Source organism: Anomaloglossus baeobatrachus, chromosome 8 (assembly GCF_048569485.1).
Source record: "Anomaloglossus baeobatrachus isolate aAnoBae1 chromosome 8, aAnoBae1.hap1, whole genome shotgun sequence".
NCBI lineage: Eukaryota > Metazoa > Chordata > Amphibia > Anura > Aromobatidae > Anomaloglossus > Anomaloglossus baeobatrachus.
Window position 1 is genome coordinate 238,290,601 of NC_134360.1, and position 26,104 is coordinate 238,316,704.

At 44.7% G+C, this 26,104-nt stretch overlaps 1 protein-coding gene across 11 annotated transcripts in view; it reads left to right on the forward strand.

Annotated features, from left to right (window-relative positions):
• DAB1 (DAB adaptor protein 1) overlaps positions 1-26,104 on the forward strand; it is a 955,902-nt gene that overhangs the window by 805,983 nt on the left and 123,815 nt on the right. For all 11 annotated transcript variants that reach the window (XM_075320416.1, XM_075320418.1, XM_075320419.1 and 8 more), the window contains 2 exons: positions 7,973-8,112; positions 18,257-18,355. In XM_075320416.1, the coding sequence (XP_075176531.1) occupies positions 7,973-8,112; positions 18,257-18,355 (239 nt within the window). The remainder of the gene's footprint in view (positions 1-7,972; positions 8,113-18,256; positions 18,356-26,104) is intronic.

Genomic DNA, 26,104 nt, shown 5'->3' on the forward strand with positions numbered 1-26,104 from the left:
CGCTCTCTAGTGAATGTATAGGCTGCAATCTCAGTGATGTCACTGCTCTCTAGTGAATGGATAGGCTGCATTCTCAGTGATGTCACTGCTCTCTAGTGAATGGATAGGCTGCATTCTCAGTGATGTCACCGCTCTCTAGTGAATGGATAGGCTGCATTCTCAGTGATGTCACTGCTCTCTAGTGAATGGATAGGCTGCATTCTCAGTGATGTCACCGCTCTCTAGTGAATGGATAGGCTGCATTCTCAGTGATGTCACTGCTCTCTAGTGAATGGATAGGCTGCATTCTCAGTGATGTCACCGCTCTCTAGTGAATGGATAGGCTGCATTCTCAGTGATGTCACTGCTCTCTAGTGAATGGATAGGCTGCATTCTCAGTGATGTCACTGCTCTCTAGTGAATGGATAGGCTGCATTCTCAGGGATGTCACCGCTCTCTAGTGAATGTATAGGCTGCAATCTCAGTGATGTCACTGCTCTCTAGTGAATGGATAGGCTGCATTCTCAGTGATGTCACTGCTCTCTAGTGAATGGATAGGCTGCATTCTCAGTGATGTCACTGCTCTCTAGTGAATGGATAGGCTGTATTCTCAGTGATGTCACCGCTCTCTAGTGAATGGATAGGCTGCATTCTCAGTGATGTCACCGCTCTCTAGTGAATGGATAGGCTGCATGCTCAGTGATGTCACTGCTCTCTAGTGAATGGATAGGCTGCATTCTCAGTGATGTCACCGCTCTCTAGTGAATGGATAGGCTGCATTCTCAGTGATGTCACTGCTCTCTAGTGAATGGATAGGCTGTATTCTCAGTGATGTCACCGCTCTCTAGTGAATGGATAGGCTGCATTCTCAGTGATGTCACTGCTCTCTAGTGAATGGATAGGCTGCACTCTGTGATGTCACCGCTCTCTAGTGAATGGATAGGCTGCATTCTCAGTGATGTCACTGCTCTCTAGTGAATGGATAGGCTGCACTCTCAGTGATGTCACCGCTCTCTAGTGAATGGATAGGCTGCATTCTCAGTGATTTCACTGCTCTCTAGTGAATGGATAGGCAGCATTCTCAGTGATGTCACCGCTCTCTAGTGAATGGATAGGCTGCATTCTCAGTGATTTCACTGCTCTCTAGTGAATGGATAGGCAGCATTCTCAGTGATGTCACTGCTCTCTAGTGGATGGATAGGCTGCATTCTCAGTGATGTCACTGCTCTCTAGTGAATGGATAGGCAGCATTCTCAGTGATGTCACTGCTCTCTAGTGAATGGATAGGCTGCATTCTCAGTGATGTCACTGCTCTCTAGGGAATGGATAGGCTGCATTCTCAGTGATGTCACTGCTCTCTAGGGAATGGATAGGCTGCATTCTCAGTGATAACACCGCTCTCTAGTGAATGGATAGGCTGCATTCTCAGTGATGTCACTGCTCTCTAGTGAATGGATAGGCTGCATTCTCAGTGATGTCACCGCTCTCTAGTGAATGGATAGGCTGCATTCTCAGTGATGTCACTGCTCTCTAGTGAATGGATAGGCTGCATTCTCAGTGATGTCACTGCTCTCTAGTGAATGGATAGGCTGCATTCTCAGGGATGTCACCGCTCTCTAGTGAATGTATAGGCTGCAATCTCAGTGATGTCACTGCTCTCTAGTGAATGGATAGGCTGCATTCTCAGTGATGTCACTGCTCTCTAGTGAATGGATAGGCTGCATTCTCAGTGATGTCACTGCTCTCTAGTGAATGGATAGGCTGTATTCTCAGTGATGTCACCGCTCTCTAGTGAATGGATAGGCTGCATTCTCAGTGATGTCACCGCTCTCTAGTGAATGGATAGGCTGCATGCTCAGTGATGTCACTGCTCTCTAGTGAATGGATAGGCTGCATTCTCAGTGATGTCACCGCTCTCTAGTGAATGGATAGGCTGCATTCTCAGTGATGTCACTGCTCTCTAGTGAATGGATAGGCTGTATTCTCAGTGATGTCACCGCTCTCTAGTGAATGGATAGGCTGCATTCTCAGTGATGTCACTGCTCTCTAGTGAATGGATAGGCTGCATTCTCAGTGATGTCACCGCTCTCTAGTGAATGGATAGGCTGCATTCTCAGTGATGTCACCGCTCTCTAGTGAATGGATAGGCTGCACTCTCAGTGATGTCACCGCTCTCTAGTGAATGGATAGGCTGTATTCTCAGTGATGTCACCGCTCTCTAGTGAATGGATAGGCTGCATTCTCAGTGATGTCACTGCTCTCTAGTGAATGGATAGGCTGCATTCTCAGTGATGTCACCGCTCTCTAGTGAATGGATAGGCTGCATTCTCAGTGATGTCACTGCTCTCTACTGAATGGATAGGCTGCATTCTCAGTGATGTCACCGCTCTCTAGTGAATGGATACGCTACATTCTCAGTGATGTCACCACTCTCTAGTGAATGGATAGGCTGCACTCTGTGATGTCACCGCTCTCTAGTGAATGGATAGGCTGCATTCTCAGTGATGTCACTGCTCTCTAGTGAATGGATAGGCTGCACTCTCAGTGATGTCACCGCTCTCTAGTGAATGGATAGGCTGCATTCTCAGTGATTTCACTGCTCTCTAGTGAATGGATAGGCAGCATTCTCAGTGATGTCACCGCTCTCTAGTGAATGGATAGGCTGCATTCTCAGTGATTTCACTGCTCTCTAGTGAATGGATAGGCAGCATTCTCAGTGATGTCACTGCTCTCTAGTGGATGGATAGGCTGCATTCTCAGTGATGTCACTGCTCTCTAGTGAATGGATAGGCAGCATTCTCAGTGATGTCACTGCTCTCTAGTGAATGGATAGGCTGCATTCTCAGTGATGTCACTGCTCTCTAGGGAATGGATAGGCTGCATTCTCAGTGATGTCACTGCTCTCTAGGGAATGGATAGGCTGCATTCTCAGTGATAACACCGCTCTCTAGTGAATGGATAGGCTGCATTCTCAGTGATGTCACCGCTCTCTAGTGAATGTATAGGCTGCATTCTCAGTGATGTCACCGCTCTCTAGTGAATGGATAGGCTGCATTCTCAGTGATGTCACCGCTCTCTAGTGAATGGATAGGCTGCATTTTCAGTGATGTCCCCGCTCTCTAGTGAATGGATAGGCTGCACTCCCAGTGATGTCACCGCTCTCTAGTGAATGGATAGGCTGAAATTCTCAGTGATCTCACTGCTCTCTAGTGAATGGATAGGCTGCATTCTCAGTGATGTCACCGCTCTCTAGTGAATGTATAGGCTGCATTCTCAGTGATGTCACCGCTCTCTAGTGAATGGATAGGCTGCATTCTCAGTGATGTCACCGCTCTCTAGTGAATGGATAGGCTGCATTCTCAGTGATGTCACTGCTCTCTAGTGAATGGATAGGCTGCATTCTCAGTGATGTCACCGCTCTCTAGTGAATGGATAGGCTGCATTCTCAGTGATGTCACTGCTCTCTAGTGAATGGATAGGCAGCATTCTCAGTGATGTCACTGCTCTCTAGTGGATGGATAGGCTGCATTCTCAGTGATGTCACTGCTCTCTAGTGGATGGATAGGCTGCATTCTCAGTGATGTCACTGCTCTCTAGTGAATGGATAGGCTGCATTCTCAGTGATGTCACTGCTCTCTAGTGAATGGATAGGCTGCATTCTCAGTGATGTCACCGCTGTCTAGTGAATGGATAGGCTGCATCCTCATTGATGTCCCCGCTCTCTAGTGAATGCATAGGCTGCATTCTCAGTGATGTCACCCCTCTCTAGTGAATGGATAGGCTGCATTCTCAGTGATGTCACCGCTCTCTAGTGAATGGATAGGCTGCATCCTCAGTGATGTCACTGCTCTCTAGTGAATGGATAGGCTGCATTCTCAGTGATGTCACCGCTCTCTAGTGAATGGATAGGCTGCATCCTCAGTGATGTCACTGCTCTCTAGTGAATGGATAGGCTGCATTCTCAGTGATGTCACCGCTCTCTAGTGAATGGATAGGCTGCATTCTCAGTGATGTCACCGCTCTCTAGTGAATAGATAGGCTGCATTCTCAGTGATACTCTAGTGAATGGATAGGCTGCATTCTCATTCATGTCACTGCTCTCTAGTGAATGGATAGGCTGCATTCTCAGTGATGTCACCGCTCTCTAGTGAATGGATAGGCTGCATTCTCAGTGATATCACCGCTCTCTAGTGAATGGATAGGCTGCATTCTCAGTGATGTCACCGCTCTCTAGTGAATGGATAGGCTGCATTCTCAGTGATGTCACCGCTGTCTAGTGAATGGATAGGCTGCATTCTCAGTGATGTCACCACTCTAGTGAATGGATAGGCTGCATTCTCAGTGATGTCACTTCTCTCTAGTGAATGGGTAGGCTGCATTCTCATTGATGTCACTGCTCTCTAGTGAATGGATAGGCTGCATTCTCAGTGATGTCACTGCTCTCTAGTGAATGGATAGGCTGCATTCTCAGTGATGTCACCGCTCTCTAGTGAATGGATAGGCTGCATTCTCAGTGATATCACCGCTCTCTAGTGAATGGATAGGCTGCATTCTCAGTGATGTCACCGCTCTCTAGTGAATGGATAGGCTGCATTCTCAGTGATGTCACCGCTGTCTAGTGAATGGATAGGCTGCATTCTCAGTGATGTCACCACTCTAGTGAATGGATAGGCTGCATTCTCAGTGATGTCACTTCTCTCTAGTGAATGGGTAGGCTGCATTCTCATTGATGTCACTGCTCTCTAGTGAATGGATAGGCTGCATTCTCAGTGATGTCACTGCTCTCTAGTGAATGGATAGGCTGCATTCTCAGTGATGTCACTGCTCTCTAGTGAATGGATAGGCTGCATTCTCAGTGATGTCATTGCTCTCTAGTGAATGCATAGGCTGCATTCTCAGTGATGTCACCCCTCTCTAGTGAACGGATAGGCTGCATTCTCAGTGATGTCACTGCTCTCTAGTGAATGGATAGGCTGCATTCTCAGTGATGTCACCGCTCTCTAGTGAATGGATAGGCTGCATCCTCAGTGATGTCACTGCTCTCTAGTGAATGTATAGGCTGCATTCTCAGTGATGTCACCGCTCTCTAGTGAATGGATAGGCTGCATTCTCAGTGATGTCACCGCTCTCTAGTGAATGGATAGGCTGCATTCTCAGTGATGTCACTGCTCTCTAGTGAATGGATAGGCTGCATTCTCAGTGATGTCACCGCTCTCTAGTGAATGGATAGGCTGCATTCTCAGTGATGTCACTGCTCTCTAGTGAATGGATAGGCAGCATTCTCAGTGATGTCACTGCTCTCTAGTGGATGGATAGGCTGCATTCTCAGTGATGTCACTGCTCTCTAGTGGATGGATAGGCTGCATTCTCAGTGATGTCACTGCTCTGTAGTGAATGGATAGGCTGCATTCTCAGTGATGTCACTGCTCTCTAGTGAATGGATAGGCTGCATTCTCAGTGATGTCACCGCTGTCTAGTGAATGGATAGGCTGCATCCTCATTGATGTCCCCGCTCTCTAGTGAATGCATAGGCTGCATTCTCAGTGATGTCACCCCTCTCTAGTGAATGGATAGGCAGCATTCTCAGTGATGTCACTGCTCTCTAGTGAATGGATAGGCTGCATTCTCAGTGATGTCACCGCTCTCTAGTGAATGGATAGGCTGCATCCTCAGTGATGTCACTGCTCTCTAGTGAATGGATAGGCTGCATTCTCACTGATGTCACCGCTCTCTAGTGAATGGATAGGCTGCATTCTCAGTGATGTCACCGCTCTCTAGTGAATAGATAGGCTGCATTCTCAGTGATACTCTAGTGAATGGATAGGCTGCATTCTCATTCATGTCACTGCTCTCTAGTGAATGGATAGGCTGCATTCTCAGTGATGTCACCGCTCTCTAGTGAATGGATAGGCTGCATTCTCAGTGATATCACCGCTCTCTAGTGAATGGATAGGCTGCATTCTCAGTGATGTCACCGCTCTCTAGTGAATGGATAGGCTGCATTCTCAGTGATGTCACCGCTGTCTAGTGAATGGATAGGCTGCATTCTCAGTGATGTCACCACTCTAGTGAATGGATAGGCTGCATTCTCAGTGATGTCACTTCTCTCTAGTGAATGGGTAGGCTGCATTCTCATTGATGTCACTGCTCTCTAGTGAATGGATAGGCTGCATTCTCAGTGATGTCACTGCTCTCTAGTGAATGGATAGGCTGCATTCTCAGTGATGTCACTGCTCTCTAGTGAATGGATAGGCTGCATTCTCAGTGATGTCATTGCTCTCTAGTGAATGCATAGGCTGCATTCTCAGTGATGTCACCCCTCTCTAGTGAACGGATAGGCTGCATTCTCAGTGATGTCACTGCTCTCTAGTGAATGGATAGGCTGCATTCTCAGTGATGTCACCGCTCTCTAGTGAATGGATAGGCTGCATCCTCAGTGATGTCACTGCTCTCTAGTGAATGGATAGGCTGCATTGTCAGTGATGTCACTGCTCTCTACTGAATGGATAGGTTGCATTCTCAGTGATGTCACCGCTCTCTTGTGAATGGATAGGCTGCATTCTTAGTGATGTCACCGCTCTCTAGTGAATGGATAGGCTGCATTCTCAGTGATGTCACCGCTCTCTAGTGAATGGATAGGCTGCATCCTCAGTGATGTCACTGCTCTCTAGTGAATGGATAGGCTGCATTCTCAGTGATGTCACTGCTCTCTACTGAATGGATAAGCTGCATTCTCAGTGATGTCACCGCTCTCTTGTGAATGGATAGGCTGCATTCTTAGTGATGTCACTGCTCTCTAGTGAATGGATAGGCTGCATTCTCAGTGATGTCACCGCTCTCTAGTGAATGGATAGGCTGCATTCTCAGTGTTGTCACCACTCTCTAGTGAATGGATAGGCTGCATTCTCAGTGATGTCACTGCTCTCTAGTGAATGGATAGGCTGCATTCTCAGTGATGTCACTGCTCTCTAGTGAATGGATAGGCTGCATTCTCAGTGATGTCACCACTCTAGTGAATGGATAGGCTGCATTCTCAGTGATGTCACTGCTCTCTAGTGAATGGATATGCTGCATTCTCAGTGATGTCACCGCTCTCTAGTGAATGGATAGGCTGCATTCTCAGTGATGTCACCGCTCTCTAGTGAATGGATAGGCTGCATTCTCAGTGATGTCACCGCTCTCTAGTGAATGGATAGGCTGCATTCTCAGTGATGTCACCACTCTCTAGTGAATGGATAGGCTGAATTCTCAGTGAGGTCACCGCTCTCTAGTGAATGGATAGGCTGCATTCTCAGTGATGTCACCGCTCTCTAGTGAATGGATAGGCTGCATTCTCAGTTATGTCACCGCTCTCTAGTGAATGGATAGGCTGCATTCTCAGTGAGGTCACCGCTCTCTAGTGAATGTATAGGCTGCATTCTCAGTGATGTCACTGCTCTCTAGTGAATGGATAGGCTGCATTCTCAGTGAGGTCACTGCTCTCTAGTGAATGGATAGGCTGCATTCTCAGTGATGTCACCGCTCTCCATTAATTGGCAGGTTTTTTTTATTGTTTTACAGCTTAGAACAAAGATCTGATATCCATAAAGGCTAAATATCTGCCACCTTAACAGTAAAGTCAGGGTATTGCTATTTGTTATAAGTGACATATATTAGTTAAATAAACATATGTAATAACCAATGTCATTGCTGCTGTATGAAATGCAATTAGAGGACAGCACATATGGATTTAATTGCACAGTATTGCGGGCATGCATGGCCTATATTATGAAGCAGATGGCAATTATTCTTGTTGTTTACTACGATTTTCTTTCTCTTGTCTGTAGCACTGTTGCCTCGAGCAAAAAAAGAGAAAAGAAAACCATTTGGTCTTCAGACATGTCTGTATCGATAGTTTTCATGGGCCTGTTGTACCCCGAGGGGAGGGGAGATGAAATCTTTCTTGTAACTTTGTATTTTCTTAAACATTTTTGTTTTTCTTTGTGTCTCTCAGGCCAAGATCGCAGTGAAGCTACTTTAATAAAAAGGTTTAAGGGGGATGGTGTACGATACAAGGCAAAACTGATCGGGATTGACGAGGTTTCGGCCGCAAGAGGAGACAAGTTATGCCAGGACTCAATGATGAAGCTCAAGGTAGGGTGCCATTATCCTTTTATTGGTGGGTCATCACTTAGGGCTCCAAAGCAGAGCGTCCACCCAAATCACAGACATCATTCACTCCAATAAGCCATGGCCAAACACTTCAGATGGCTGAGTGCGAAATAATGCTGCAGCCAATCTTCTAGCCGTCTCTACGGACTGTCCTATACACATAAGCACTCATTGGCCGAGCGATCCTGTGTCCTCTATTAGAAAGCCACCTGGGAGAATAATGCTTATCCTGGCTGTGAATCCAAATACGAGGGACCCTATATGGATTTTTAATTATTTAAATAAATAATTTTCAAAACCGGTATGCGGTTCCTTCCTATTTTGATACCCAGCCGAGATAAAGTGGACAGCTGTAGTTATTGGGTCCCCCCAGCCTAAAAATGGCAGCCCATAGCCTCACCGGAATTCTCACATCCAATAGATGCGAGAATTCCGATACTTTATCAAGTATTTGATTTGAAGTATTTGATTTATCAAGTATATGAGCTTTATCAAGCTCATCCGAATTGCCCTGGTGCAGTGGCAGTTGTGTCACATAAGGGGTTAATAACTGCTGTGATTTGTCAAAAAATCATGGCTGTCATCAAACCTGAGGTTAGTAATGGGGAAGTGTGTATGAAATCCTCCCCATTACTAACCCTGTAAGTCATAAGAAACAAATAGAAAACACAGATATATGACACTTCCCCATTACTAACCTCAGGTTTGATGACAGCCATGATTTTTTGACAAATCACAGCTGTAATTAACCCCTTATGTGACCCGAATATATATATATATATATATATATATATATATACACTTTATTTAAAGAAAAGAACAAAAAACATCCTATTTCTTCAATTTATTAACCCCAAAACACCACTGCAGGTCCGACGTAATCCACAGACATGGCATCCCATGACAATTCCCAACTCTGCTACATGTGAAATCACACTGTGCGGCCAGTCACATTAGGAGACATGACCACTCATTGGGACTTCGGAAACACACTGACGGAGCCACAGTTGTGACATTCACCTGAGGTCACCGCTGGAGGTTCCCACGTTACTCCAGGTGTGACCTCAGGTGAACTTATTGAACTCAGTGACCACAACTTAGGTGAAGTCATTGAACTCCATGCTGGATTAGGCAATGTGTGCCCTTTGAGTATTTGGTAGCAGATATTACTGCATTAAAACTGCATCTCCTGGCAAAAATGCGCACCAAAACAGCATGTAGTTTGATGCGGTTTTGGTGTTTTTTTCCAATGTCTGCACCCAAATACTCCATGTGCACACATTGGCAAATTCGGTAATCCGGCATTGAGTTTAATGACTTCACCTCTGGTAACAACTGGAGTTCTCATGGTACCTCAGGTGAACTGACCTCAGGTGAACTCAGTGACCTCACCTAGGTGAAGTCATTTTACTCCATGCCAGATTAGGCAATTTGTGCACATTGAGTATTTGGGTGCAGATATTTCTACACCCAATCTGCATCTCCTGGAAAAAAAGATGCGTCAAAAATCAAGCGGTCCTGAACTAGACTTTAAGTCCAGCCGGACCTGCCGAACTTGAACATCTGCAGGTTCACTCATCTCTAGACATCACAGTACACATCATTATGTGAGATCACGGTACACATCATTATCTGACATCACCACACACAATATTAGGTGACATCATCGTACACATTTTTATGTGACATCACAGTACACATCATTATGATAACTAATATTTTTCCAAAACTACCATATGAAATTAGCATTGCTATCTGCGATGGTCACATACACCAATATGCCTAAAAGATGTGGGTTCCATCAGCAATTATTTGGCACTCCCATTGGAATTAATGGAGAAAGAAACCCGGGTGTACCCACCTCCTTTTCTATGATAGTACAACAGGTTTGCTTTCTCCAGATAGATGCCAGCCCAATGGTGTGAAAATATATCCAATCTCGAATGAGACAATGCCTTTAACACCCTCTGGACACCCATGTGCAGTATATATATGGTGCACCATTAGGCGCAGTGTATGCAGTGGGCTCAGGAGCGCATACCAAACCTGGTAGATGCTGGTTGTCTGTGTTACATAGTCGGCATCTGCTGTTAACCCCTTAAATGCTTCTGTGATTTGCCGGCACTGATATGGATAAGGGAAGGTAAAAAATAAAAAAGTTATTGGTTTTTGAAGAAAAGAGTTAGGAAAAGTTAAAAGTGAAAAAGTTTACATAAAGTGTACAAATTGTCTCTCCAGGAAAAGAGACAAACTCTAGTGCAGCGCCACCTAGCGATCCTAAAGCTAGAATTAAGGAACTTTGTGATAATCTCGGCACAGCCCACAAGACACTGTAAAATTAGGTCACAGAGAGGGGGGGGGGGTTACCTAAGGGCATAAAAATGACTAGCTCCTTGGGGGGGTCAGTCAGTACTGGAGGGCATCAGTAAGGGTGATGCTGGCCGATTCTACCATCTTCTTTTCTTCTCTTGGAGCCCCTCCCTCCCTAAGTTTGGACATCACTTCTATAGCACGAGTTTAGTAAGTTTCATGTTTATACCTTTTATTTTTATGTAACTGTCTATACTGTAATTGTATTGTTCCCTTTTGTAAATTCTTGTATATTTTTTAAACACTGCCTATTTTCGGATTAAATATATAAAATTTAATAGTTTCTTTCCTCATGCTTTATATACGAATCCAAAAACCCGAAGAGCCTTATGCTATCTGTAACGGGTGCCCGGACTGCCTGTGAAACGTCCGGTGGTGGCAGCGTAGTTATTATTGCATAGAATTATTGGAGTGCCATCATTAAGGGTACCGAGGTATATGTATATATATATATATGTATATGTATATGTATATGTATATGTGTATATATATATATATATATATATATATATATATATCTATATATATGTATATATATATGTATATATATATATCTATATATATGTATATATATATGTATATATATATATCTATATATATGTATATATATATGTATATATATATCTATATATATGTATATATATATGTATGTATATATATATGTATATATATATATATATATATATATATGTATATATATATATATATGTATATATATATATATATATATATATATGTATATATATATATATCTATATATATGTATATATATATATCTATATATATGTATATATATATATGTATGTATATATTTATATGTATGTATGTATATATATGTATATGTATATATATATATATATATATATATATATATATATATATATATTCCATTAGCGGGAATAGGTGATATATAGATTTATACATTTACCCTTGCTGTGAGACCTCCAATATTTGGCATTATTAGCTCAGCAGCCTCATTCTATTCATTGTCCTGCAGTACCAAAAGTGGCCTGCAGACAAGAGGGGTGCTAGAGAGTAGTCATGTTTGTGACAAACCAGCGAACAGCTGCAGGATATCTGAGTGACTCTCTCGGCTGTTCATGACAAATTGGATCATAAAGTGTACAAAATGCACACGGGACCCTCCTTCTGGCACTAGCATATAAATCGTCCTCCTGTCGGTCAGTCCCATAAGGATGGAGAACGTTCCTTGCGTCAGTTATTAGCGCCCACTAGAGGCCACTCTTGGCTGTAAAGCAATGACATGGGCCTGCTCCATTGTCTGTATGACCGTACTCACAGGATATAGTACGTTGCTGCCGAATTTGTCCATTCTCTGCTAGATCGATGCCAATGGAAACAAATCTCATGTCTGTGGCTATGGACCGATGTGTGTCACTGCTCTCTGAGCGCAGCTCTGCAGCACACGCAGAACAATGGTATCAAACAAGCAGCACATCGTTTATATCCACTTATTTTTAGAAGAGAAATCTGATAGAAAGAGCTGACAACCGAAAATGTAATAATATTAAGAGACAAGTAATCTCCTGAATGCATGTTATATATAGAGCAGGCGGCGATGATCGCTCTTATCTGAGATTCCCAGTACAGCCGTCTGCTCACATGTGATAGAATATGCTTCTCCGAAAACGCAAGAAGCAATAAAAGTCAAAAATAATCCTGAGACGTGAAGACGACGAGACTGTGGATTCCTCACCAATCCCACAATGAGATCATCGGGATTCTTCATTCTGTATCGAATTCCACTGAAGACTCCAAGGTGTCCACTTAGGTTTTCCTCATCTTTAGTCTTTCGGAATCACAAACATAAAGCCAATACTGCCGCATGGTACAGAGTTAGGAGCAGGGGTGTAACTACAATAATAGGTGAACAGGTTACAATCACACCCGGCTCTTGATCTTACAAGACCCAAAATGTTTTGTTGGCCTAAGAAAAGCCCAATGCCATAAAGACTTGTAATAATTGGGGGCCTTTTTGGAGCTTTTGCATTGGGGCCCATGAGCTTCAAGTTACATCACTGCCACTAGCCAGGAAACTCACAAACACCTATACAAGATGATAAAAGTGTACAATACATAATCACTGGACACTAAGGCTAAAAAAAAATTCCAGGATCTAAAATACCGAACAAGTAGGCACAATGGATTGGAAAATTAAACTGCTGGATGCCAGGACCTTCAAGAACTAAAGTACTGACTCTAGGAGCTGAGAAATAAAACCAGTACATACCAGAACCTAAAACCGTGAACCAGCTGAACATCAGGGCTTTGAGAACTGAACTAAAAGACAGCAGAGCCTTGGGAAATGTAATATTGGACAATAGAGACTGAAGAAATGGACCACTGGACATCAGAGACTTGAGAATGAAACAACTGGTCATCAGAGACTTGAGAATGAAACCATTGGTCATCAGAGACTTGAGAATGAAACCATTGGTCATCAGAGACTTGAGAATGAAACCACTGGTCATCAGGGCCTTGAGAATGACACCACTGGTCATCAGAGCCTTGAGAATGAAACCACTGGTCATCAGAGCCTTGAGAATGAAACCACTGGTCATCAGAGCCTTGAGAATGAAACCATTGGTCATCAGAGACTTGAGAATTAAACCACTGCTGATCAGAGACTTGAGAATGAAAGCATTGGTCATCAGAGACTTGAGAATAAAACCACTGGTCATCAGGGCCTTGAGAATGAAACCACTGGTCATCAGAGCCTTGAGAATGAAACCATTGGTCATCAGAGACTTGAGAATGAAACCATTGGTCATCAGAGACTTGAGAATGAAACCATTGGTCATCAGAGACTTGAGAATGAAACCACTGGTCATCAGAGCCTTGAGAATGAAACCATTGGTCATCAGAGACTTGAGAATGAAACCATTGGTCATCAGAGACTTGAGAATGAAACCACTGGTCATCAGGGCCTTGAGAATGAAACCACTGGTCATCAGAGACTTGAGAATGAAATCACTGGTCATCAGAGCCTTGAGAATGAAACCATTGGTCATCAGAGACTTGAGAATTAAACCATTGGTCATCAGAGACTTGAGAATGAAACCACTGGTCATCAGAGACTTGAGAATGAAATCACTGGTCATCAGAGCCTTGAGAATGAAACCATTGGTCATCAGAGACTTGAGAATTAAACCATTGGTCATCAGAGACTTGAGAATGAAACCATTGGTCATCAGAGACTTAAGAATGAAACCATTGGTCATCAGAGACTTAAGAATTGACCCACAAGACACTAAGGACTAGAGAATAAAATCACTGGACACCAGGGACTAGTGATTTGAACCTACTGACAACAGGGTTTGGAGAACTCACCCTACTGGAGAATTGAACTATGGGGCATAAGGGACTAGAAAACTTAACCACAGAAGACCAGAATCTTGTGAACTCAACCACTAGACACTTGGAACTAGACAACTGAACCACTAGACACAATGTACTGAATTACTGAACCACAGGACATCAAGAAATATAGAACTGAAACAGAGAATCGGGGACTACAGAACAGAACACTGGACACCAGGGACTAGTGAACTGATCCATTGGACAATAGGAACTAGACAACTGAACCATTGGCCTTCAGGGACTCAAGTCTAGAACATAATCATTGGACACCAGGGAATGAATAATTTCAACACTATGTATGAAGGTTTGGAGAACTAAACCTACTGGCCAAAAGGGATTGGAAAAGTTAACCACTGAAGACCAGGAACTGTAGAGCTGAACTAATGGACACCAAGGACTAGAAACTGAACCACTACACAACAGGGATTAACAAAACTGTACAACTACACTCCAGGGACTAGAGAGGGATACAAATGCACACCAGAAACAGCCGCTCGACTCCTGGGCTATAAGACTTACATTCAGGGTTGGTTACTGGCTCGACTCCTGTTCTGTAAGACTGTATATACTGGGATGGTTACTGGCTCGACTCCTCGGATATAAGACTGTATATACAGGGTTGGTTACTGGCTCGACTCCTGGGCTATAAGACTGTATATATAGGGTTGGTTACTAGCTCAACTCCTCTGATATAAGACTGTATATACAAAAATGATTACTGGTTCGACTCCTGGGCTATAGGACTGTATATAAGGTTGGTTACTGGCTCGACTCCTGGGCTATAAGACTATATATATAGGGTTGGTTACTGGCTCGACTCCTAGACTATAAGACTATATATATAGGGTTGGTTACTGGCTCAACTCCTGGGCTATAAGACTATATATATATATATAGGGTTGGTTACTGGCTCAACTCCTGAGCTATAAGACTGTATATACAGGGATGGTCACTGGCTCGACTCCTGAGCTATAAGACTATATATATAGGGTTGGTTATTGGCTCGACTCCTGGGCTATAAAACTGTATATACAGGGATGGTTACTGGCTCGACTCCTGGGCTATAAGACTATATATATAGGGTTGGTTACTGGCTCAACTCCTGGGCTGTAAGACTCTATATACTGGGTTGGTTACTGGCTCGTCTCCTGAGCTATAAGACTGTATATATAGGGATGGTTACTGGTTCGACTCCTGGGCTATAAGACTGTATATATAGGGATGGTTACTGGTTCGACTCCTGAGCTATAAGACTGTATATATAGGGATGGTTACTGGTTCGACTCCTGGGCTATAAGACTGTATATATAGGGATGGTTACTGGCTCGACTCCTGGGCTATAAGACTGTATATATAGGGATGGTTACTGGCTCGACTCCTGGGCTATAAGACTGTATATATAGGGATGGTTACTGGCTCGACTCCTGGGCTATAGGACAATATATAGGGTTGATTACTATCTTGACTCCTGGGCTATAAGACTATGTATATATAGGGTTGATTACTATCTCGACTCCTGGGCTATAAGACTGTATTTATAGGGTTGGTTACTGGCTCGACTCCTGGGCTATAAGACTATATATATAGGGTTGGTTACTATCTCGACTCCTGGGCTATAAGACTGTATTTATAGGGTTGGTTACTGGCTCGACTCCTGGGCTATAAGACTATATATATAGGGTTGGTTACTATCTCGACTCCTGGGCTATAAGACTGTATATATAGGGATGGTTACTGGCTCGACTCCTGGGCTATAAGACTATATATATATATATATATAGGGATGGTTACTGGCTCGACTCCTGGGCTATAAGACTGTATTTATAGGGTTGGTTACTGGCTCGACTCCTGGGCTATAAGACTATATATATAGGGTTGGTTACTGGCTCGACTCCTGGGCTATAAGACTATATATATAGGGTTGATTACTATCTCGACTCCTGGGCTATTAGACTATATATATAGGGTTGGTTACTATCTCGACTCCTGGGCCCCTGAGTGGATCCATCCTGGGAACTTTGTATCCTTTGCCTCCTTCTCAGCCAGTCCGTACAGACGCCATCTTTTCCCTCAGCCCCAGGTTGCAAACCATGGTGTAAATATTGAGCCTGCTTGTGACCAGGCTTTATGCCTTAGTAATGAGCTATTTTTTCATTAGTAATTCCTTTTATCACCTTGGAAATATGCACATTAGAAATTAGTTTTAATCCTCTCCAATTCCACTTACCCAACATGTAACCCTGACACCTGCTGATAAAATTTGCCGTCCATTGAGTCCGGGAAAATGTCCCCTTGTCTCCAAGACGCTGGATTCTTTTCTTCCCAATAATTGAGAGGTTTATCTGAGCTCGGGAAAATGATGATGGACCCGGGAGGTCTCGCAGATTAATGTTCTTGTCTTGTAAGCAAGTATAACAGCCTTTATCCGGAGCAGTGTGACACAAGGGTTTCTGCTCAATCTTAATAATTTCTGCCCTTTTTTTATTGAAGGCTGAACAAAGCGCTAAGGTTTCCCTCTGAATACACAGAACCTTGATTGGCGCTAATGCATCAGTGTCCGAGGTTTCCAAAAAGCTCCCAAGGCAAAAAAAAGTCAATGACGGTGACATTTATTGGTGCCCAGATTAGATATCACCGAGATGTCAGTAATGGATACAGAGAAACAATGTAACTTCAGTGCTGCAAGAAGGGGGGAAGCGAAACCCTGTCCACACAACCCCAAATCTGAGCATTCAGAGAATCCCACCCTAGAGGATAAATTAATTCCAGGATCGGGTATAAAAGTGACCCTTGGGCTCTTAAACTGGTGACGTCACAACTCTTGGTACGGTGATGTCACATAATGATGATATGGTGATGTCACATAATGATACAATGTGGCTGCAGACAGGATCTTATCATGTATCTCTGTATATAGGGAGCTCCCCCTAGTGGTGACTGCAGACAGGATTTTATCATGTATCTCTGTATACAGGGAGCTCCCTCTAGTGGTGACTGCAGACAGGATCTTATCATGTATCTCTGTATACAAGGAGCTCCCCCTAGTGGTGGCTGCAGACAGGATTTTATCATGTATCTCTGTATACAGGGAGCTCCCTCTAGTGGTGACTGCAGACAGGATCTTATCATGTATCTCTGTATACAGGGAGCTCCCTCTAGTGGTGGCTGCAGACAGGATCTTATCATGTATCTCTGTATACAAGGAGCTCCCTCTAGTGGTGACTGCAGACAGGATCTTATCATGTATCTCTGTATACAGGGAGCTCCCCCCAGTGGTGGCTGCAGACAGGATCTTATCATATATCTCTGTATACAGGGAGCTCCCCCTAGTGGTACCTGCAGACAGGATCTTATCATGTATCTCTGTATACTGATAGTTCCCCCTAGTGGTGGCTGCAGACAGAATCTTATTATCCATCTCTGTATACCGGGAGATCCCCCTAGTGGTGGCTGCAGACAGGATCTTATCATGTATCTCTGTATACAGATAGCTCACCCTAGTGGTGGCTGCAGACAGAATCTTATCATGTATCTCTGTATATAGGGAGATCCCTCTAGTGGTAGCTGAATACAAAATCTTATCATGTATCTCTGTATACAGGGAGCTCCCTCTAGTGGTGACTGCAGACAGGATCTTATCATGTATCTCTGTATACAGGGAGCTCCCTCTAGTGGTGGCTGCAGACAGGATCTTATCATGTATCTCTGTATACAAGGAGCTCCCCCTAGTGGTGACTGCAGACAGGATCTTATCATGTATCTCTGTATACAGGGAGCTCCCCCCAGTGGTGGCTGCAGACAGGATCTTATCATATATCTCTGTATACAGGGAGCTCCCCCTAGTGGTACCTGCAGACAGGATCTTATGATGTATCTCTGTATACAGATAGCTCCCCCTAGTGATAACTGCAGACAGGATCTTATTTTGTATCTCTGTATACAGATAGCTCCCCCTAGTGGTGGCTGCAGACAGGATCTTATCATGTATCTCTGTATACAGATAGCTCCCCCTAGTGGTGACTGCAGACAGGATCTTATTTTGTATCTCTGTATACAGGGAGCTCCCCCTAGTGGCTGCGCAGGCAGTTACATTTTATGGAGTACATAGCATTGGCCATTGGAAATGGTTTTATACAGGCTGGAACCTTGGAGATGTGTGAATTAAGCAGATCATCTCTACGAAGTACTGTGCCACTTTTTAGTTGGCTTTTCCAAACTGTGAAAGTTTAACTAAGTGAATATCTTCAGTGGAAAGCGACTGAACACCGGCAGTCGTCTCAGTCCTCACTTAAGTTGAATTTTTCAAACAGGCACAGAATAATGGGGCGACCCTCTAACCCAAGATTATCTATTTTTTTTCTTCTTCTCTCAACAGGGTATTGCAGCGGGAGCTCGATCAAAAGGCGAACACAAACAAAAAGTCTTTTTAACCGTTTCCTTTGGAGGAATCAAAATCTTTGATGAAAAGACCGGTGTAAGTAGATGCACAATCGCCATATCTGTTTAATATGCCCAGAAACGTGGGAAATACATCCAAGGAACACTGCGCTCGACATAAGCGCTTCTTTTATAGATTCCGCCGGTCGCCTTTGCTGCCCTCTCCTCGTCTTCCCCTTTCATGCCTTTGCCGCAGTTGTAGAAAGGTATCTGGAAATTCTGGGGGAAAAGCAGAGAGAAACAGACACTTTCTGCATTGATCCGTCACCTTCCGCGGTGATTTCCCCTTGTTCTCAGTAAGAACAGCAGAATAAATTGATTCTTCCTATTTTTAAAAAGTGATTGTCCTCAAAAAGCAAAAATAGAAGCCCTGACCCGGAGACGCCATCGCCTGAGACCTCTTCCTGGGGAAAGTTTTGTAATATTCAATGGGCACCATTACGGGGCTTGTAGATGTGGCCACCTGATGTTCTGTAGATCCTGAATGGTTACATTTCTTGCCATATTCTGCCGTATCAGACACTGTAGCAATATGAATTATTCTAATTAGTTGAAGCAAAGATCACTATAACCCGGTCCAGAGCTCAAACCATGGGTCATGGACGGAGCTAAAGGTAGTCAGAAACGTTGTGGCTGTTAGGTATCTATACACATGCATACTTGGTTAAAATTTCGATATCCAATCTATTCCTTTTTTCCCATAATATGTGCCAAATGAATATTGGTTAAACACCTAATACACATTCTGTGGCAGCTAATTTTGCCAAAATTGGTAAGTTTGGCCAACATTAGTCCTCTAAGATGGGAGGTTGAAAAGTTGAGTGTTTTCTGGTAAGAATTGTGTTTCCCCACCCAAGAGCTGGATTCCCCTCTACACTGCTCAGTACTGCTGTATAATGCCCTCCATGCTGCTGATTCCTAGCATGTGCCTTATTCACAGCTACACTGCTCAGTACTGTTATATAATGCCCTCCATGCTGCTACTTTCTACCATGTGCACTATCCACAGCTACACTCCTCAGTACTGCTGTATAATGCCCTCCATGCTGCTGCTTCCTAGCATGTGCTCTATTCACAGCTAAACTGCTCAGTACTGCTGTATAATGACCTCCATGCTGCTGCTTCCTAGCATGTGCCTTATTCACAGCTACACTGCTCAGTACTGCTGTATAATGCCCTCCATGCTGCTGATTCCTAGCATGTGCCCTATCCACAGCTACACTGCTCAGTACTGCTGTATAATGCCCTCCATGCTGCTGCTTCCTAGCATGTACCCTACCCACAGCTACACTGCTCAATACTGCTGTATAAGGACAGTACTAAAGCAAAGAAATTGCCGCAACTACCCACCCACAGGCATCACTCTTAATGCTCTGAATGGAGTGTGGACAGGGATCCTCCATGTGGGCTGGTCCAGTAAGGTAAAAGTTCATGAGCAGAATCCAATTCAGAGAAATCATAGCACTCACCGGAATCTAGCAAAAGTCTTTATTGAAATATGGTGCACTATAACGGCAAGAGCAGAGCTGACAGCGGGCCCCCCTCACGGACAACGGCCATTTCGCGTATGGATACGCTTCCTCGGGTCCATGAGGAAGCATATCCATACGCGAAACGGCCGTCGTCCGTGAGGGGGGCCCGCTGTCAGCTCTGCTCCTGCCATTTTACTGCACCATATTTCAATAAAGACTTTTGCTGGATTCCGGTGAGTGCCGTCCTTTCTCTGAATTGGATATTGCTGCTTCCTAGCATGTGCCAAATTCACAGATACACTGCTCAGTACTACCATACAAGGCCCTCTATTCTGCTGCTTCCTACCATGTGCCCTATTCACAGCTACACTGCTCAGTTCTGCTGTATAACATCCTCCATGCTTTTGTAGCATCCCTGAGCCACTCAGGGCACTACAAGGAACTGCATTCTCTTGGGGATGCAGGACCTACCCCCTGGGACCTGGAGTACCAGTGCCGATACCATCAAAGCAAAACCCTAGTTCTCCACTCCACACCGGGCATAGAGGGTTAACCATGAAAGGGGATGGTCGCCTAGAGGTAGGAACAAGTCCCGGGATTAGCCAGTCTGGTGGGAGAGGACAAACGGAACGGTGGCACACAGTGAGGTGTGCGGACGTGACTGAGCTGGGTCTGTGCAACAGTGACCCGGGGGCATAAGAGAGAGGTTGCCAAGGCAGGAACGGACAAGCACCGCTGGGCCCGGAGCACGCACGGGGCACAGGGCCCTAGATCAGGCGCCAGTTCTACATGGCTTGAAAATCACCTGCCTGGTGAGGACACCTTCATGTACTTCACCGAACCAAATAATCCGAGGGCATCAGCAGTAAACTAGGATCGGGGTTCGGACATGTACCTCCCCACAGGGTCTGCACTGCCCGCAGTACGGAGAAGGAGACTGTAACCCCCAAAAGGACAGTCGGGCTCCAAACACTCCACGCTAGGGGGACCCAACCAACAGAGAGTGCCGGGGACAGAGCAACCTGGGTCACTACATTGGCACTGATACTCCTGGGACCTGAACCAGTAATTCAAGGGCCTGAGTGAGTAGAGACTGTTCAAGACAACCTGATGTGGTCTCCATTATTGCCCCTCACAACTCCCAGGCACGGCCCTACCTGCGGAGGGCCCAACATCATTGCTGCAATCACCACCAGCTCTGGGAGTACCCACATTAAGCAGCGCCGGTTCTACACCTTTAACCCCAACCCGCAGGTGGTGTCACGGACACTAACTTTCATCCCAACTGTAAATACCCCCTTTTTACAAAAGAAGCCCCAGGGCACGAGACCGGGCAACGGCCACCAGATTGACATTCACATTTGCAACCTCCCGGGACCGAGTACCCCCCTTCCCTGGGTGCGACACTTCTACTTACTAGCACCTGCCCTATTCACAGCTATACTGCTCAGTACTGCTCTATAATGCCCTCCATGCTGCTGCTTTCTACCATGTGCCCTATTCACAGCTACACTGCTCAATACTGCTGTATAATGCCCTCCATGCTGCTGCTTTCTACCATGTGGCCTATTCACAGCTACACTGCTCAGTACTGCTGTATAATGCCCTCCATGCTGCTGCTTTCTACCATGTGCCCTATTCACAGGTATACTGGTCAGTACTGCTCTATAAGGCCCTCCATGCTGCTGCTTTCTACCATGTGCCTTATTCACAGCTACACTGCTCAGTACTGCTCTATAATGCCCTCCATGCTGCTGCTTTCTACCATGTGCCTTATTCACAGCTACACTGCTCAGTACTGCTGTATAATGCCCTCCATGCTGCTGCTTTCTACCATGTGCCCTATTCACAGGTATACTGGTCAGTACTGCTCTATAAGGCCCTCCATGCTGCTGCTTTCTACCATGTGCCTTATTCACAGCTACACTGCTCAGTACTGCTCTATAATGCCCTCCATGCTGCTGCTGCTTCTGAGCACATGCTTCATATAGACAGGAGAGCAGTGATCCCCCATCTTGGTGTGTGCTGTGTTTGGGAGACATCAAAACAGCTAGTTGATACCCACTAGCTCAGAAACAAGTGCAAATTAAAGATTAGCCTGCAGAGAAGAAAAGTACTGAAAATGCAGAGTACAAGGCATATAATGACTAGAAGTATTGCTATTCCTCATGTACAGGTTATTTGAAAAAGTTACCTGAATTGACAGAATCTGTCGGCAGGTTATTACTATGTAATCTGAGACCAGCATGCTGAGACCTTGAAATCAGTGATATGTCACTTACTGGGCTGCTTGCTGTCGTTTTGATACCATCACAGTTTTCTCTCCTGCAGATCTGAATGCTGAGCTTTCTATAACTTCGACAACACCAGTGATTGTCAGCTTTCTGTTTACACTGTGCATAGGCAGAATGCGGCTAATTAGTGGTAGAGCTGGGGTTGCACAGAGGAAGAAGACTAGAAGGCAGGAGACACCTAGTCCTAGAGTGATAATCTTGTGCTGATAAAATACTGATTTTATTCAAACAGCAACACACAGTCGAGTAAGGGATACATTTCAGCCCCAGATTGCATAGCAAAAACCTGCTGACAGATTCCCATTACGAGAACTTAATAGACCACTTATTAAATACTGAAAATTATTGAGTGTCTGCTTTTTAAAGGGATAGTCCCACCTTATGAAGCTGTAACAGAAATAGTAGTACACACGATGAGAGAAAAGTATTGGCTGTTTACAGGGCGCATAGCACTGGTTGCATTGCAGGTCTCTGGCCACCATGTGGTTAATGGTCAATTAATTTTTTTCCCACTTGTTTAGAGAGAGATTATGCTGATTTTGCATTGAAAACAAGCAGTTACCTTCAGATGGAAAGCAAACAGGCAGACTAATTGGCTGATTCCAGACAGAGATGTATTGTGCGGCTGCTACTATCTAAGGCGAGCAGCCTGTTCTACAGTGGCAGCAGCCACCAGGGACCTTGCTCCGCTGCTTGTATCTGCTCCTCTACAAGATATCTGACTGCGGCACACAGGGGAGCGAGGAAGGGGGACCACAATAAGGAGGGGAACGTAACCACCTGGATCCTGCAGATGGGGCGACCCTGACACAGGCATTTGTCCTGATTAAGAGATGCTCAGAGCACTTTATCAGTCCCGCAGAACCGGTTACTCATCAAGGGGAATGGATTGAGCAGATGCTTAGGTCATTTATTTAGACAATTAAAATTGGTTGCGATCTTAGCTGGAATAAGAATGGATGATGGTGGTGGTAGTGAGCTGGAATAAGAATGGATGATGGAGGTGGTAGTGAGCTGGAATAAGAATGGATGATGGAGGTGGTAGTGAGCTGGAATAAGAATGGATGATGGTGGTGGTAGTGAGCTGGAATAAGAATGGATGATGGTGGTGGTAGTGAGCTGGAATAAGAATGGATGATGGAGGTGGTAGTGAGCTGGAATAAGAATGGATGATGGAGGTAGTAGTGAGCTGGAATAAGAATGGATGATGGAGGTGGTAGTGAGCTGGAATAAGAATGGATGATGGTGGTGGTGGTGAGCTGGAATAAGAATGGATGATGGAGGTGGTAGTGAGCTGGAATGAGAATGGATGATGGTGGTGGTAGTGAGCTGGAATAAGAATGGATGATGGTGGTGTATGTGAGCTGGAATAAGAATGGATGATGATGGTGGTAGTGAGCTGGAATAAGAATGGATGATGGAGGTGGTAGTGAGCTGGAATAAGAATGGATGATGGTGGTGGTAGTGAGCTGGAATAAGAATGGATGATGGAGGTGGTAGTGAGCTGGAATAAGAATGGATGATGGTGGTGGTAGTGAGCTGGAATAAGAATGGATGATGATGGTGGTAGTGAGCTGGAATAAGAATGGATGATGGTGGTGGTAGTGAGCTGGAATAAGAATGGATGATGGTGGTGGTAGTGAGCTGGAATAAGAATGGATGATGGTGGTGGTAGTGAGCTGGAATGAGAATGGATGATGGTGGTGGTAGTGAGTGAGAGAGGGCGAAGGTCCATCACCGGCAGCAGAGATTCTATTATTACTACAGATGTATACAGTATAAATAAACAAAAATAGATACAATTGTATCCAGTCTGTACAATCCTCAGCAGCAGCACAAATCTCTGTTAGGCTATGTACACACGTGGCTTTTTTCGTGGGTTTTTCCTTGCAGATTTTAATCAATACTGCAGGGAAGAGCCTCCCAGCAAAGACTATGGGAATCCTGACTCACTGTGCACACGCTGCTTCTTTTTTTCTTGCAGATTTTGTTGCATGTTAATTATTTTCCATTTATTTCCTGGATTTCTATAATCCCCTGCAGTGCATTATCACTATAGTGGATTATATTGCAGCACTTTGCCTTCCACACCGTGAATACAGCATGGTGTGTGAGGCTCTCCACAGCTCAGTAACCCGGGATAGTCATGGTGACGACTCGGGGTTACCATGGCAGCGATCGGGGCCCTGTGATCACATTAGAGGGACCCGATTGCCAGGGAGACGTAAGCGGTCTCTCTTCTGAATGCTGCGATCGAATTGATCACAGCATTCAGGGGGTTAAACTGCCAGGAGTGGTGAGGGTTCCACTCCGGGCAGTGAGCCGAGTTCTGGCTGTAACATCAGTCGGAGAATTAGCGGCGATCGTAGGGGTACAGCGCCTGAACCCCCGCGATCGCCATTACTAAAAAAAAAAAAAAAAAAAGCACTAAAAGCAGGAAAAAACACAAGTGAAAAAAAACGTGCAAAAGCAATAAAAAATGCGCATTTTTTTTCTGCTGCTTTTTTCCTCCCAAAACATGCTTTTTTGTGTACAGAAAAGAAGCAACATGGGCAGATAGAATTAGTTTGCTACAATATATCACTCAAGAATCCAGGATGTTGAGCTCACAGAGCGTTGTCTACACCGGATACAATTGTATCCACATGAAGGGTTCGCTCACACTTGCATATACTTCAGACCAATGTGAGGGGGAAAAAAGGCTTGCACTCAGACCCAGGTTACTCATGGAGTCAGCGCTGTTCTGCAACTTCTTTTTCTCAGCTGTATTCAGCCGTAGGAAAATATTGCAGCATGGACGCATAAATCGGACCAGACTCACCCATTCAAATCTATGGGTGCAAGGAATAAATCGGACGCCACGCGGACCAGCCTAGTGGATTCCATTTTTTTTACAGATACATTACCCTTCTGTAACATAAGACAGTGTAAATGGAAAAAAAAGCTATTGGACGCGGATGGCACATGGATGACAAGTGAGAAAAAAAATCGTCCTACTTTTTTGGAAGAAAATCGGACCGATTTTTTTTTTTTTTTTTTTTTTTTTTATATAAGCTTGTGTGCATGCACCCTCAGGCGTTATTCACAGATCAATATTTTCGATCAGTATTTGTCCACAAAAAGGGTGTCTCCAAAAAAAACCCAGAAATCATGTGTCTCTCAATTATAGTTTTTCTCTGTAATTTCCACTCCTGGTTTTGGCATACAAACACTGATGCAAAATACTGACCAAATACTGATGTGTGAATGAGGCTTCAAGCTGAGCGCAGCACCATTGAGAATAAAGATCTGCAGGACGCTGCTCCAGTATATGTGTTGTTCGCCGAACCACAGCCTTGTGCCCCTCTCCGACCTGCCGCCACGCCCGACGCCCATTCAGATTCACAGACACAATGTGACATCGCAAAAAAGCCTATTAATAGGAGGAAACCTTGCGGATGCCAGCAAGTGGAAGGAGGTTGGCAGGTACCGCTCCATCAGCCGCGGACTACTGATGTGTATGCCGGACCAGGGTTCTTAAAGGGGTTGACCGGTCTAAAATGGCAAGTCTGCAGTCCCTCTGTGTGTCGCTCTATGGTTCACACTGGGCGCTGTGAGGAGTCGCTGGTTTCTGAGTCAGGAATGGTGGTCACACGGCTGTTAGTATAAGATATACGGACTCCCGGCCAGAATCCAACTAGGGGGGCGCAGCCTCGCTCAATGCACTTGCATCTAGCCACAGTGACTGTACACTTGTCATTTTAGTATGGACAACCCCCTTATTAAGCTGCAAAAGGCTCATTTGGTACAATGGACTTTCCTCCACAAATTGAGCAACATTGCCGCTCCAGTGTAAATGAGTGGTAAATAAAAAGCGTGTGGGCATCATGGCACTGCTCGGGGTGCACATAACATTGGGGCAACAGGGGCTCTACGGAGAAAAGGGGCCATTACCACATCCAAGGAAATAACTAGCTGCAGTAACAGACTCATATACTGTTCCTGCACAAGGGCCCATTCTCTCCATATCCGGCCCAGCTA